The 12,715-nt window shown below is 45.7% G+C and overlaps 1 protein-coding gene and 1 non-coding gene across 5 annotated transcripts in view; one reads left to right on the top strand and one right to left on the bottom strand.

The window, feature by feature from the left end:
• Nucleotides 1–345: 345 nt before the first annotated feature.
• The window catches only part of EIF2AK1 (eukaryotic translation initiation factor 2 alpha kinase 1), a 40,188-nt gene continuing 27,818 nt past the window's right edge, over nucleotides 346–12,715 (top strand). For 2 of the 4 annotated variants that reach the window (XM_008018720.3, XM_008018718.3), the window contains exons 1-3: nucleotides 347–565; nucleotides 5,538–5,696; nucleotides 11,670–11,803. In XM_008018720.3, coding sequence (XP_008016911.3) covers nucleotides 448–565; nucleotides 5,538–5,696; nucleotides 11,670–11,803 — 411 coding nt within the window. In that variant the 5' untranslated portion in view covers nucleotides 347–447. Of the gene's footprint in view, nucleotides 566–1,266; nucleotides 1,362–5,537; nucleotides 5,697–11,669; nucleotides 11,804–12,715 lie in introns of all 4 variants that reach the window. The other 2 variants (XM_037995449.2, XM_008018719.3) reach the window with 2 other exon arrangements.
• Nucleotides 1,908–2,016, bottom strand: LOC119622783 (U6 spliceosomal RNA). The gene has a single exon (XR_005239346.1). It is a non-coding gene; the product is annotated as a U6 spliceosomal RNA (small nuclear RNA).

Here is a 12,715-nt window from a genome sequence, read left to right as displayed (position 1 = left end):
AAAATTTTTTTTCTGGAAAACAAATGACCAAAGTCATTGCTGTACCCGCAAAAGGTAAATATATTTCGATTAGTCTCTGCAGACACCTGATTCTTACACTGACACTCGAGTCTGGGCGTGAGACGTGAGCGCCAAACCCTTCTGGGGTAGCTGGGAGCTAGGCCAGGTTTCACCTGGGCGCCCCTTAAACCCCGCCTCCAGCAGATGAGCCCACTAGAGCGCATGCGCAGGGGGTGAGCCCGCGCCGGACACGCCCAACTCTTCCAATCCGAAAAGGGCGGAGTCTGTTGCAGGCCCCGCCCCCTAGTTAAGGTGTGCGCGTGGCTGGGGCTGGTCTTCCGCCTGGTGAGGGGCTACTTCCGGGTCGGACGGCGCTAGGTGCAGCCGCGGAGTGTGGCAGTGCTTGGCTGGCCGGCGGGCTGGGCTGCGGCCCGCGCGCGCCCGGCGATGCAGGGGGGCAACTCTGGGGTCCGCAGGCGCGAAGAGGAGGGCGACGGGGAGGGGGCTGTGGCTGCGCCGCCGGCCATCGACTTTCCCGCCGAGAGCTCGGACCTCAAATATGACGGTGAGGGATCGGATCGCGGTGTCGCCGCTCTCCTCTCTCTGTCCACCCGCGTTTGCGGGCGGTATAGGCAGCCCTGAGTTTTGCCTGAAGACCTGGGTGAATTCGGCTGCCTCCAGAGTTGAACCGGGGGACCAGCCGCGCAGTGCTGGGGGGCGGCGGGCGGGCCGTCGGGGTAAGGTAAATATTGTTTGAAAGGGACGTCTGCTTCTCGCTCCTTTGTTTACATTTCTGTTCCTTGGTTTCCTCTCTGGGGACTGAGGCCCTCGGAAGGCTGGGGGCATCCCTGAGGTCACCGTACTGCCCCCAAGCCCTGGGTTTTGTTATTGGTTGAGAACGATCTTCTTTCGTTGCAGCGAGAATTTGCAAACTGTAAGCTGAATAGTTTGGGTTAAGAGTTGTAATTTGTAACTTTTCTTGTCTTTTGCTTAATTGGAAGGAGAACTAAAGATTTCTCATAGTGAGGCAGCGTGGAAATAAATAAACGTCTTTGGTTTAAAGAATAAAAAGGCCCAAGTTTTTTTTTTTTGGAGATAGTCTTGCTCTGTCACCCAGGCTGGAGTGCAGTGGCACAATCATAGCTTATTGTAGCCTCCAACTCCTGGGCTCAAGTGATCCTCCAGCTTCAGCCTCCCAAGTAGCTGGGACCACAGGTGCACACCACCATGCCCGGCTAATTTTTTAATTTTTTTTTTTTTTTGCAGAGATGGGGTCTTGCTGTGTTCCCCAGGCTGGTCTCGAACGCCTGGCCTCAAGTGATGCTCCCGCCTCGGCCTCCCAAAGTGCTGGGATTGTAGATGTGAGCCACCACTCTCAGCCCCCAAGTTTTCTTGAGGTCTTTGGTTACTAGGAGATATGGGGTAGCTGAGTTACTTAGCATAGAGTAAGAGATGCTTAACATTGACTCTAGGTAAAAGTGTCCACTATTTTGATGAAAGTGAAATACAGTCTTTAGTTGCTGCCAGGTGTTTTAGCAATATTAAAAATTAAATTGTGCTATTAAGAATGAATACATTGGCCGAGTGGGTCACTCCTGTAATCCCAGCACTTTGGGAGCCTGAGGTGGGCAGATCACCCGAGGTCAGGAGTTCAACACCAGCCTGGTCAACATGGTGAAACCCCCTGTCTACTAAAAATATAAAAATTAGCTGGGCATGGTAGCGGGCACCTGTAATCCCAGCTACTTTTGAAGCTAAGGCAGGAGAATCGCTTGCTTGAACCCAGGAGGCGGAGGTTGTAGTGAGCTGAGATCGCACCACTGCACTCCAGCCTGGGAGACAGAGGAAACTCCGTCTCAAAAAAAAAAAAAAAAGAATACATTGATTCAGGGATTTTTTTTTTTCTCTTTTTTATGGAATGCTTCAGGAATTTGTGTTTCATTCTTGTGCGGAAGCTGTGTTAATCTTCTCTGTGTCATTCCAGTTTTTAGTATATGTGCTACTGAAGTTTTTAACTATATGGTAATTCCAACAGAATGACTGCAGAGAATACACATTGATTTGAAGCATGAAACAAACAAAAAAAAAAGTGTTGCAATTGGGTTAAAGGTACAAATTGTTTCTGTAAGAGAAAGCATATGAGAAAAAATAAAGGTGCAAACTGAGTTGAAATGGTTTTGATTCAGATGGAATAAATACATGGAAATGTTGTTGCATTTTTATCCTTAATACTACCTATAATTTTTTTTTTTTTTTTCTTAAAGAGATGGGGTCGTCCGGGAGGTTGCAGTGAGCTGAGATCGTGCCATTGCACTGCAGCCTGGGTGACAGAGTGAGACTCTGTCTAAAAAAAAAAAAAAAGATGGGGTCTTCTTTTGTTGCCCCGTCTGGTCTCAAACTCCTGGCCTCAGCGGATCCTCCTGCCTCAGCCTCCCAAAGTGCTAGGATAGGCTGAGCCAGTGTGCCCAGCCAAGCCTATAATTTTTGACCATAAAGAGAAACAAAAGCAGAGTGTGGTAGTAATTCCAGTAGGCTATTAACAGAAGAAAATTTTAAAAACTATTTTTTAATGGACAAACAACTTTTCTCCCACATATAAGGTGGTATATTATAGCCCAATAATATAGAAAGTGTTATGTCATGGGAAAAGTCCCAGCTGTAAACATGCAAGTGTCTTTTCTGTAACATTGCGATAAGGGTTCCTGCACACTAAAGATTATTCTTGAAGGGAGTGATCTTAGATAAGCTTTTAAAATTTTTCTTTTCCTGGGTTACCGATAATACTGTTGTGTTGACATATAGCCTTTCCTTCCAAAGAGACCCAGAATGTCCAGACAGAGTTTATGTTTTTTGTTTTTTGTTTTTTTTGAGACGAAGTCTCACTCTGTCGCCCAGGCTGGAGTGCAGCGGTGCGATCTCGGCTCACTGAAACCTCCGCCCTTCCAAGTTTAAGCAGTTCTCTGCCTCAGCCCCCAGAGTAGCTGGGATTACAGATGCCTGTCACCATACCCAGCTAATTTTTTGTATTTTTAGTAGAGACGGGGTTTCACCATCTTGGCTAGGCCGGTCTTGAACTCCTGACCTTGTGATTCACCTGCCTCGACTTCCCAAAGTGCCAGGATTACAGGCGTGAGCCACCGTGCCTGCCCTTTTTTTTTTTTTTTTGAGACTGAGTCTTACACCATTGCCTGGGCTGGAGTGCAATGGCTTGATCTTGGCTCACTGCAACCTCCACCTCCTGAGTTCAAGCCACTCTCCTGCCTCAGCCTCCTGAGTAGCTGGGATTACAGGCGCCCGCCACCACTCCTGGCTAATTTTTTGTAGTTTTTAGTAGAGACGGGGTTTCACTATGTTGGCGAGGCTGGTCTTGAACTCCTGACCTCGTGATCCGCCTGCCTCAGCCTCCCAAATTGCTGGGATTACAGGTGTGAGCCACTGCGTCCAGCCCACAGTTTATGTTTTTAAACTTATTTTAGAGGCAGAATCTCGCTGTGTCACCCAGTGCAGTGGTATAATCACAGCTTAATGCACCCTTGTTTTCTCAGGCTCAAGCTATCTTCCTGCCTCAGCCTCCTGAGTAGCTAGGTCTACAGGTGCGCGCTACCATGCCCAACGAATTTTTTGTAGTTTTTCTTTGTAGGGACAGGGTCTCAGTATGTTTACCCAGGCTGGTTTTGAACTCCTGGGCTCAAGCAGTCCTCATGCCTTGCCCTCTCAAAGTGCTGGGATTACAAGTGTGAGCCCCCGCGCCCGGCCCATTTCATTTTTTCCTTTTTATTTTTGCATGTATTTATTTTTAATTTTAGAACACTAGAATTCACCTGATCGTTTTTCACTCGATGTAAAAATGAATAGGTAAATAATTTCTGGCAGACATTCTGTATGATTTGAAGAAGTCGGCTAATGGCAGAGTCAGAAAATTCAAAACCTAAATGTAACTTTAACATTTTTGGCAATTTATTTATTTATAGAATGAAATGGAGTTTGGCTCTGCCACCCAGGTTGGAGTGCAGTGGCGCAGTCTCTGCTCACTGCAACCTCCGCCTCCTGGGTTCAAGCGATTATCCTGCCTCAGCCTCCTGAGTAGCTGGGATCACAGGTGCACACAATCACGCCCAGCTAATTTTTGTATTTTTAGTAGAGACGGGGTTTCACCATGTTGGCGAGGCTAGCCCCAAGCTCCTGACCTCAGGTGATCCGCTTGCCTCGGTCTCTCTAAGTACTGGAATTACAGATGTGAGCCACCACACCTGGCTGGATTTTTTTTTTTTTTTTGAGACAGAGTTTCACTTTGTTGCCCAGGCTGGAGTGCAATGGCACGATCTCAACTCACCGCAACCTCCGCCCGCCTCCCGGGTTCAAGCGATTCTCCTGCCTCAGCCTCCCGAGTGGCTAGGATTACAGGCATGCGCCACCACACCTGGCTAATTTTGTATTTTTCGTAGAGACAGGGTTTCTCCACGTTGGCCAGGCTGGTCTCGAACTCCTGACCTTAGGTGATCTGCCTGCCTCGACCTCTCAAAGTGCTGGGATTACAGGCATGCGCTACTGCGCCCAGCTAGTTTTTTTAAACCTGTTTAGTAATGTCTTAAATAAACAATAAGTGAGAACTTATGACCTTCAGCCTTAGTGCCAACTCGTCTGTCTGCATGTTCTTATACGGCACAAAGAGGATGGGGTTGGGAGTCAGTCTGATCTGCCTGGTTCACTGGTTCCTCAGCCGCTCTGAGATCAGTGTTTTCATCTGTAAAATGGGGATGAACACGAACACTTACCTTATATTATTTTTTGAGCATTGAAGGAGATTGTGCATGTATATAAGTAGCACATGCTCAACAAAAACAGTTTCTATTTTTCCTATCTTTCCCTCTCTCATCTGCCCAACTTCTTTTTTTTTTTTTTTTTTTGAGACGGAGTTAAACTCTTGTTGCCCAGGCTGTAATGCAATGGCGCGACCTGGGCTCACCACAACCTCTGTCTCCCAGGTTCAAGCGATTTTCCTGCCTCAGCCTCCCTAGCAGCTGGGATTACAGGCACCCGCCACCACGCCCGGCTAATTTTGTATTTTTAGTAGAGACGGAGTTTTACCATGTTGGTCAGGCTGGTCTCAAATTCCTGACCTCAGGTGATCCACCGGCCTCGGCCTCCCAAAGTGCTGGGATTATAGGTGTGAACCACTGTGCCCGGCCGTCTTCTGCCTAACTTCTTTCTTCATGCCTGGGTCTTGGCTGTCTTCTCAAAGGAAGGAAGCCATTCTAGTCCCAGTTCCTTGCGTGTTGATTTATTTCTACTGTTGGACACATCAGAAAACTGTTTCTCCTCTGTCTCATGGCATCTTTCTGCTGATCCTCCAGCTTCCAGGATTCAACTCCAAACTCACTTCCAGAAAGCCTTTCTTGATTAACCCAACTCAGCATAACTATTCTTTCGGTTTTTATCTGCTTACTTTTAAATAGTTTGTGTTTCATTAATTAGAATACTGTTTTGTCATTATGGTTTACCATTAACTTAAAAATATTTTCCTTTTTAATTTTTAGAATCTGATGTTCCAGCAGAACTCCAGGTGTTAAAAGAACCCCTACAACAGCCAACCTTCCCTTTTGCAGTTGCAAACCAACTCTTGCTTGTTTCTTTGCTGGAGCACTTGAGCCATGTGCATGAACCAAACCCACTTCGTTCAAGACAGGTGTTTAAGTGTAAGTAAGAATAAATTAATCTTGCTAAATAAAGCTTGTAAAGGCTGGGCTCTGTGGTTCATGCCTGTTATCCTAGAACTTTGGGAGGCCGAGGTGGGTGGATCACCTGAGGTCAGGAGATCGAGATCAGCCTGGCCAACATGGCGAAATCCCCTCTCTACTCAAAATATGGAAATTAGCTGGGTGTTGTGGCAGGTGCCTGTAACTCCAGCTACTTGGGAGGCTGAGGCAGGAGAATCACTTGAATGGGGGAGGTGAAGATTGCAATGAGCCAAGACAGTACCACTGCACTCCCGTCTGGGCAACAGAGTGAGACTCTGTCTCAAAAATAAATAAATAAATAAATAAATAAAGCTTGTAAAAATACTGTGTTGCTGTTCTCAGTTACTTGTGGGAGGTAAAAATTAAAACAGTTTTTAATTAATGGAGATAGAGTAGAATGATGGTTACCAGAGGCTGGGAGGATAGTGGAGGATGGTTAATGGGTATAAAAATATAGTTAGAATAAATCGAATCTAGTATTTGGTAGCACAACAGGGTGACTACAGTCGGCAATAATTTATTGTACATTTAAAAATAACAAAAAGACGACCAGGCGCCGTGGCTCATGCCTGTAATCCCAGCACTTTGGGAGGCCAAGGCGGTGGGATCACTTGAGGTCAGGAGTTTGAGACCAGCCTGACCAACATGGTGAAAGCCCGTCTCACTAAAAAAATGCAAAAGTAGGCCAGGCTAGGTGGCTCACGCCTGTAATCTCAGCACTTTGGGAGGCCGAGGCGGGCGGATCACGAGGTCAGGAGATGGAGACCATCCTGGCGAAGATGGTGAAACCCTGTCTCTATTGAAAATACAAAAAAAAATTAGCCGGGCATGGTGGTGGGCGCCTGTAGTCCCAGCTTCTAGGGAGGCTGAGGCAGGAGAATGCCGTTAACCCGGGAGGCAGCAGAGCTTGCAGTGAGCGGAGATCACGCCACTGCACTCCAGCCTGGGCGACAGAGCGAGACTCTGTCTCAAAAAAAAAAAAAAAAAAAAAAAAGCACAAGTAGCCAGTAGCCAGACATGATGGTGCACAGCTATAATCTCAGCTATTTGGAAGGCTGAGGCAGGAGAATTGCTTGAACCCAGGAGGTGGAGGTTGCAGTGAGCTGAGATCATGCCACTGCACTCCAGCCTGTGCAACAAGAGCAAAACTCCATCTCAAAAAAAAAAAAAAAAGAATGGGCCAGGCATGGTGGCTCATGCCTATAATCCCAGCACTTTGGGAGACTGAGGCGGGTGGATCATGAGGTCAAGAAATCGAGACCATCCTGGCCACCAAGGTGTAACCTTGTCTCTACTAAAAATATAAAAATTAGCTGGGCGTGGTGGTGGGCACCTGTAATCCCAGCTATTCGGGAGGCTGAGGCTGGAAAATCGCTTGAACCTGGGAGGCGGAGGTTGCAGTGAGCCGAGATTGCGCCCTTGCACTCCAGCCTGGTGACAGAGCGAGACTGTTTCAAAAAATAAAAATAATGAAGAGTATAATTGGATTGTTTGTAACACAAGGAAGGGATAAATGCTTTAGATGACGGATACCCCATTTATCCTGATGTGATTATTACACATTACATGCCTGTATCAAAATATCTCATGTACCCCCATAAATACATATACCTACTATGTACTCACAAAAATTAAAAATACAAAATAAAGTATGTTGTTTAATGCTGGGAGTCTGGAAAGCAGCTGGTATACAAAAACTGGAGGAAATAAATATTAATGATTTCCCCCCTTCAATTCAGCTTGCATTTTCCCTTGAGTAATTCCTTATGAATATATTAACTGTGGATCCCATAATTGCATAAAATTGGATAAATGAAAGATAGTTCTTTTGCATCTATACTATGATAATGCACAATTTTTTTTTTTTTTCTCGAAATGGAGTCTTACTCTGTCACCCAGGCTGGAGTGCATTGGTGTGCTCTCTGCTTACTGCAACCTCTGCCTCCCGGGTTCAAGCAATTCTTCTGCCTTAGCCTCCCAAATAGCTGGGATTACAGGTGCGTGTCACCAAGCCGGGGTAATTTTTGTATTTTTCATAGAGATAGGGTTTCACCATGTTCAGGCTGGTCTCGAACTCCTGACCTGATGATCTGCCTGCCTCGGCCTCCCAAAGTGCTGGGATTACAGGTGTGAGCCACTGCCTGGCCCTTTTCTTTCTTTTTTTCTAAGTTGAAGTTTTGCTCTTGTCGGGGCTGGAGTGTGCAATGGCACCATCTCTGCTCACTGCAACCTCTGCCTCCTGGGTTCAAGCGGTTCTCCTGCCTCAGTCTCCTGAGTAGCTAGGATTACAGTTACCCACCTCCACGCCTGGCTAATTTTTCGTATTTTTAGTAGAGACGGATTTCACCATATTGGCCAGGCTGGTCTTGAACTCTTGACCTCAGGTGATCCACCCACCCCTTCTTCCCAAAGTGCTGGGATTACAGGCCTGAACCAGCACGCCCAACTAATTCATACAATTTTTGAAGCTCCCTTATGGTGTAGCTGGTGAGCAGGTAAAAGAAAATCACATAAACTCATTGTGAACCAATTCTTGACCAGAGAACTGGAACCAATTGCACATTGTGTGGTTTATTTTTATACCTGCTGTAGGGTACTTATATGAGAAATTGAGCACGAAAGTGAGTAGAATCATAGATTATGATGTTTATGGTTCAGTTTATTGACTGAGACCATTGTGGCTTCTTTAATAGTTCTGGTCACAAGTTGGGCATGGTGGCCCGTGCCTGTAATCCCAGCTACCCGGGGGGCTGAGGTGAGAGGAGCACTCGAGCCTAGGAGTTCAAGGTTTCAGTGTGCTTTTTTTTTTTTTTTTTTTTTTTTTGAGACGGAGTCTCGCTCTGTCACCCAGGCTGGAGTGCAGTGCGCAATCTCGGCTCACTGCAAGCTCCGCCTCCCGGTTCAAGCCTCAGTCTCTCAAGTAGCCCAGCCTTCAGTGTGCTTTGATCATGCCTGTGAGTAGCCAGTGCGCTCCAGCCTGGGTGACATAGTAAGACTCCGCCTCTAGAGGAAAAAAAAAAAAAAAAAAAAAGAATAGTTCCAGCCAGAGATTCTGAGGTTCTTTTTTTTTTTTTTTTTTTTTTTTTTTTACCAAAACAGTCTCAAGCTTACACTTTTATGTGGTCTTAAAACTGAATGCGGTTTTTGGCCGGGCGCGGTGGCTCAAGCCTGTAATCCCAGCACTTTGGGAGGCCGAGACCATCCTGGCTAACATGGTGAAACCCCGTCTCTACTAAAACAAAAACAAAAACAAAAAACTAGCCGGGCGAGGTGGCGGGCGCCTGTAGTCCCAGCTACTCGGGAGGCTGAGGCAGGAGAATGGCGTGAACCCGGGAGGCGGAGCTTGCAGTGAGCTGAGATCTGGCCACTGCACTCCAGCCTGGGTGACAGAGCGAGACTCTGTCTCAAAAAAACAAAAAACAAAAAACAAAAAAACTGAATGCGGTTTTAGTTAAAGATACATTATCATTTTGGCTCGGCACAGTGGCTCACGCGTGTAATCCCAGCACTTTGGGAGGCCCAGGCGGGTGGATCACCTAAGGTCAGGTTCAAGACCAGCCTGGCCAATGTGGTGAAACCCCGTCTCGACTAAAAATACAAAAATTAGCTGCGCGTGGTGGTGGGCACCTATAATCCCAGCTACTCGGGAGGCTGAGGCAGGGGAATTGCGTGAACCCCAGAGGTAGAGGTTGCAGTGAGCCAAGATTCCACCATTGCACTCCAGCCTGGGCGACAGAGTGAGATTCCGTCTCAGAACAAAACAAAACAAAAAGATACATTATCATTTTGATAAACTTGACATGAAAAATGGTACAAATATGTGTACATTGTATACTTACTGTTTCTTGAATAAAGCAAATAATACACTCTGCATTCCAAGCAGTGGCATATGTGGTGGGAGGTGGGGTAAACAGGAAGTGTGTTCCTTAGGTTCTGAAGCGTTGGTACCTGGGGATTATTGTATTAGTCTCATCAAATAGAGAAGCAAATTAGGATAATACAGCAATCTTGCACATAATTAAAGCAAACCTGTGAATTTTACTGATTTAATTTATTAGTAAAATTTACTGATTTACTTTAATTTTAAGAGAACTTTTTTTTTTTTTTTGAGACGGAGTCTCTCTGTCGCCCAGGCTGGAGTGCGATGGCGCGATCTTGGCTCACTGCAACCTCTGCCTTCCGTGTTCATGCCATTCTCTTGCCTCAGCCTCCCGAGTAGCTGGGAGTACAGGCGCCCGCCACCACGTCTGGCTAATTTTTTGTCTTTTTAGTAGTTTTAGTAGAGATGGGGTTTCACTGTGTTAGCCAGGATGGTCTCTATCTGGTGACCTGGTGATCCTCCCACCTCAGCCTCCCAAAGTGCTGGGATTACAGGCGTGAGCCACCACGCCTGGCCTAGATGACTGAATTTTAGAACAAGGTTATTTAAATAAATGTTTTTGATGTGATCAGTGAGTTGATAATCTAAATGGAGAATTTTCTTTTTTATTTTAAGCAACAAATTTGGCTTTCATAAATGTAGAGTTTTTGATGCAGAAAGAATATCCTTGGTGGGACATGGTGACTCATGCCTGTAATCCTAGCACTTTGGGAGGCCGAGGTGGGCGGATCACAAGGTCAGGTGTTTGAGACCAGCCAAACACAAAAATTAGGCAGTTGTGTTGGCGGGCACCTGCAATCCCAGCTAGTTGGGAAGGTGAGGCATGAGAATCCCTAGAACCCAGGAGGCAGAGGTTGCAGTGATCTGAGATCATGCCACTACACTCCAGCCTGGGCAATAGGGTGAGACTCTGTCTCAAAAAAAATAAAATAAAATAAAATTAGCTGGGCGTGGTGGTGTGCATCTGAAATCCCAGCTACGCAGGCGTCTGAGGTAGGAACATTGCTTGAACCCTGGAGGCGGAGGTTGCAGTAAGCCGAGATTTTGCTATTGCACTCCAGCCTGGGTGACAGAGTGAGACTCTGTCTTAAAACAAAAACAAAAACAAAAACAACAGCAACAATATCCTCTTTGGTATCTGTATTTGTTGAATGAGTAGGAGCCAAGACACCTTTGTCGAAATTTCTTTTTCTAAGGAGCTTGGTATTTGGTTTATACACGTGTGTACCATGGGCTCTTTGTATGTTGTTTAAAGGTATTTCATGATGACGAATGGTCACTTTTGTTGTAAGTTCTCATCATATGTTTGCCCTCCTGCCCTTATTCTTCTCTTACTGACTAACAGCAAAGGGTAATGTGTGGAATGTCAGAAGACTTTGTTTACTCTTTTTTTTTTTTTTTTTTTTTTTGCCCTTTTTTTTAGAAACAGCTTAGTACTTTACTGACTAGTCTTGGTAAACAAGTGACTGTACAGGGTAAGAGAAGTCATTATAGTTGTGCTTTTCATGAATGCGTGCAGTGTACTAGTTGCTCCTTTTAGAGAATCATTCCCCAAATTTCTTTGCTTTTAAAAAAAATTCATCTAAGAGCTGGGCATGTTGGCTCACGCCTGTAATCCCAGCACTTTGGGAGGTGGAGTTGGGCAGATCACTGGAGGCCAGGAGTTCGAGACCAGCCTGGCCAAACCCCGTCTTTACTAAAAATAGAAAAATTAGCTGGGCATGGTGGTGCATGCCTGTAATCCCAGCTACTTGGGAGGTTGAGGCAGGAGAATCACTTGAAACCGGGAGGCGGAGGTTACAGTGAGTCAAGATAATTGTCACTGCACTCCAGCCTAGGTGACAGAATGAGACTGTCCCCTCCCCCCCCCAAAAAAATTAAGTTATTCTAGAGAACATTCTCCAAGTTTAACGTGTTTATAAATATAGTATTTTTCCTATTGAGGTTTTTGTATATATTGCTGTTATTACACATTATTCTCTGTGTATGCTTTAAAATTGCCATTTTATTAAAGATGTTTCTAATAATAGTTTTTCATATTCTTTTTATAGTACTTTGCCAGACCTTTATCAAAATGGGACTGCTGTCTTCTTTCACTTGTAGTGACGAGTTTAGCTCATTGAGACTACATCACAACAGAGCTATTACTCACCTAATGAGGTCCGCTAAAGAGAGAGTTCGTCAGGTAAGCCCTAAAAAATGTGCTTTGGGTATGATAAAAATATCCTTTAATTTTAAGAGAACATATTTTAAAGCACTATGTAATTCTAATTATAAAACAAGGTTTTAAAAGTATAAACTCTAGGCCAGGAGTGGTGACTCATGCCTATAATCCCAGCACTTTGGGAGGCTGAGATGGGAGGATCATTTGAGGCCAGGAGTTCAAGACTGCAGTGAGCCATGATCGTGCCTCTGCACTCCAGCCTGAGCAACAGAGTGAGAATCTGCCTAAAAAAAAAAAAAAAGAGAGAGAGAGAGGAGAGGCAAAGGAGAGGGCATAGATGGACTGGGATCTTGAGATGATTTTATTGTTTTTGTTTTGTTTTGTTTTGTTTTGTTTTGAAACAGAGTCTTGCACTATCATCCGGGCTGGAGTGCAGTGGCGCAATCTTGGCTCATTGCAATCTCTGCCTCCCAGTTTCAAGCGATTCTCCTGCCTTAGCCTCCCAAGTAGCTGGGACTACAGGCACCTGCCACCATGCCTAACTACTTTTTTATATTTTTAGTAGAGACAGGGTTTCTTCATGTTGGCCAGGCTGGTCTCAAACTCCTGACCTCGTGATTTGCCTGCCTCGGCCTCCCAAGTGCTAGGAGTACAGGCATGAGCCACCGCGCCCTGCCTTATTTATGGTTTTTACTTAGTAAGATAGGAGGTGGTACAGGATTTTGATTAGAGGAGTGACACAATCTGACTGACATTTTAGCAGGGTCACCCTGGCTGCTGTGGTGAGAATGAACTGAGGGGGCACAGGCAGAAGCAGGGTGCCAGGTGCCACCATACACGCAAGAGAGGTGGGCGGGCAGGACGGGTGGGGAGCTCCTGCATGGATTTTGAAGGTGATGTCAGTCTTGTCTGCTTCCTGGTCAATTCTCAGCT

The sequence above is a fragment of the Chlorocebus sabaeus genome, chromosome 28 (genome assembly GCF_047675955.1).
Source record: "Chlorocebus sabaeus isolate Y175 chromosome 28, mChlSab1.0.hap1, whole genome shotgun sequence".
NCBI classification, from domain to species: Eukaryota; Metazoa; Chordata; class Mammalia; order Primates; family Cercopithecidae; genus Chlorocebus; species Chlorocebus sabaeus.
This window is presented reverse-complemented; position numbering and strand designations above follow the sequence as displayed.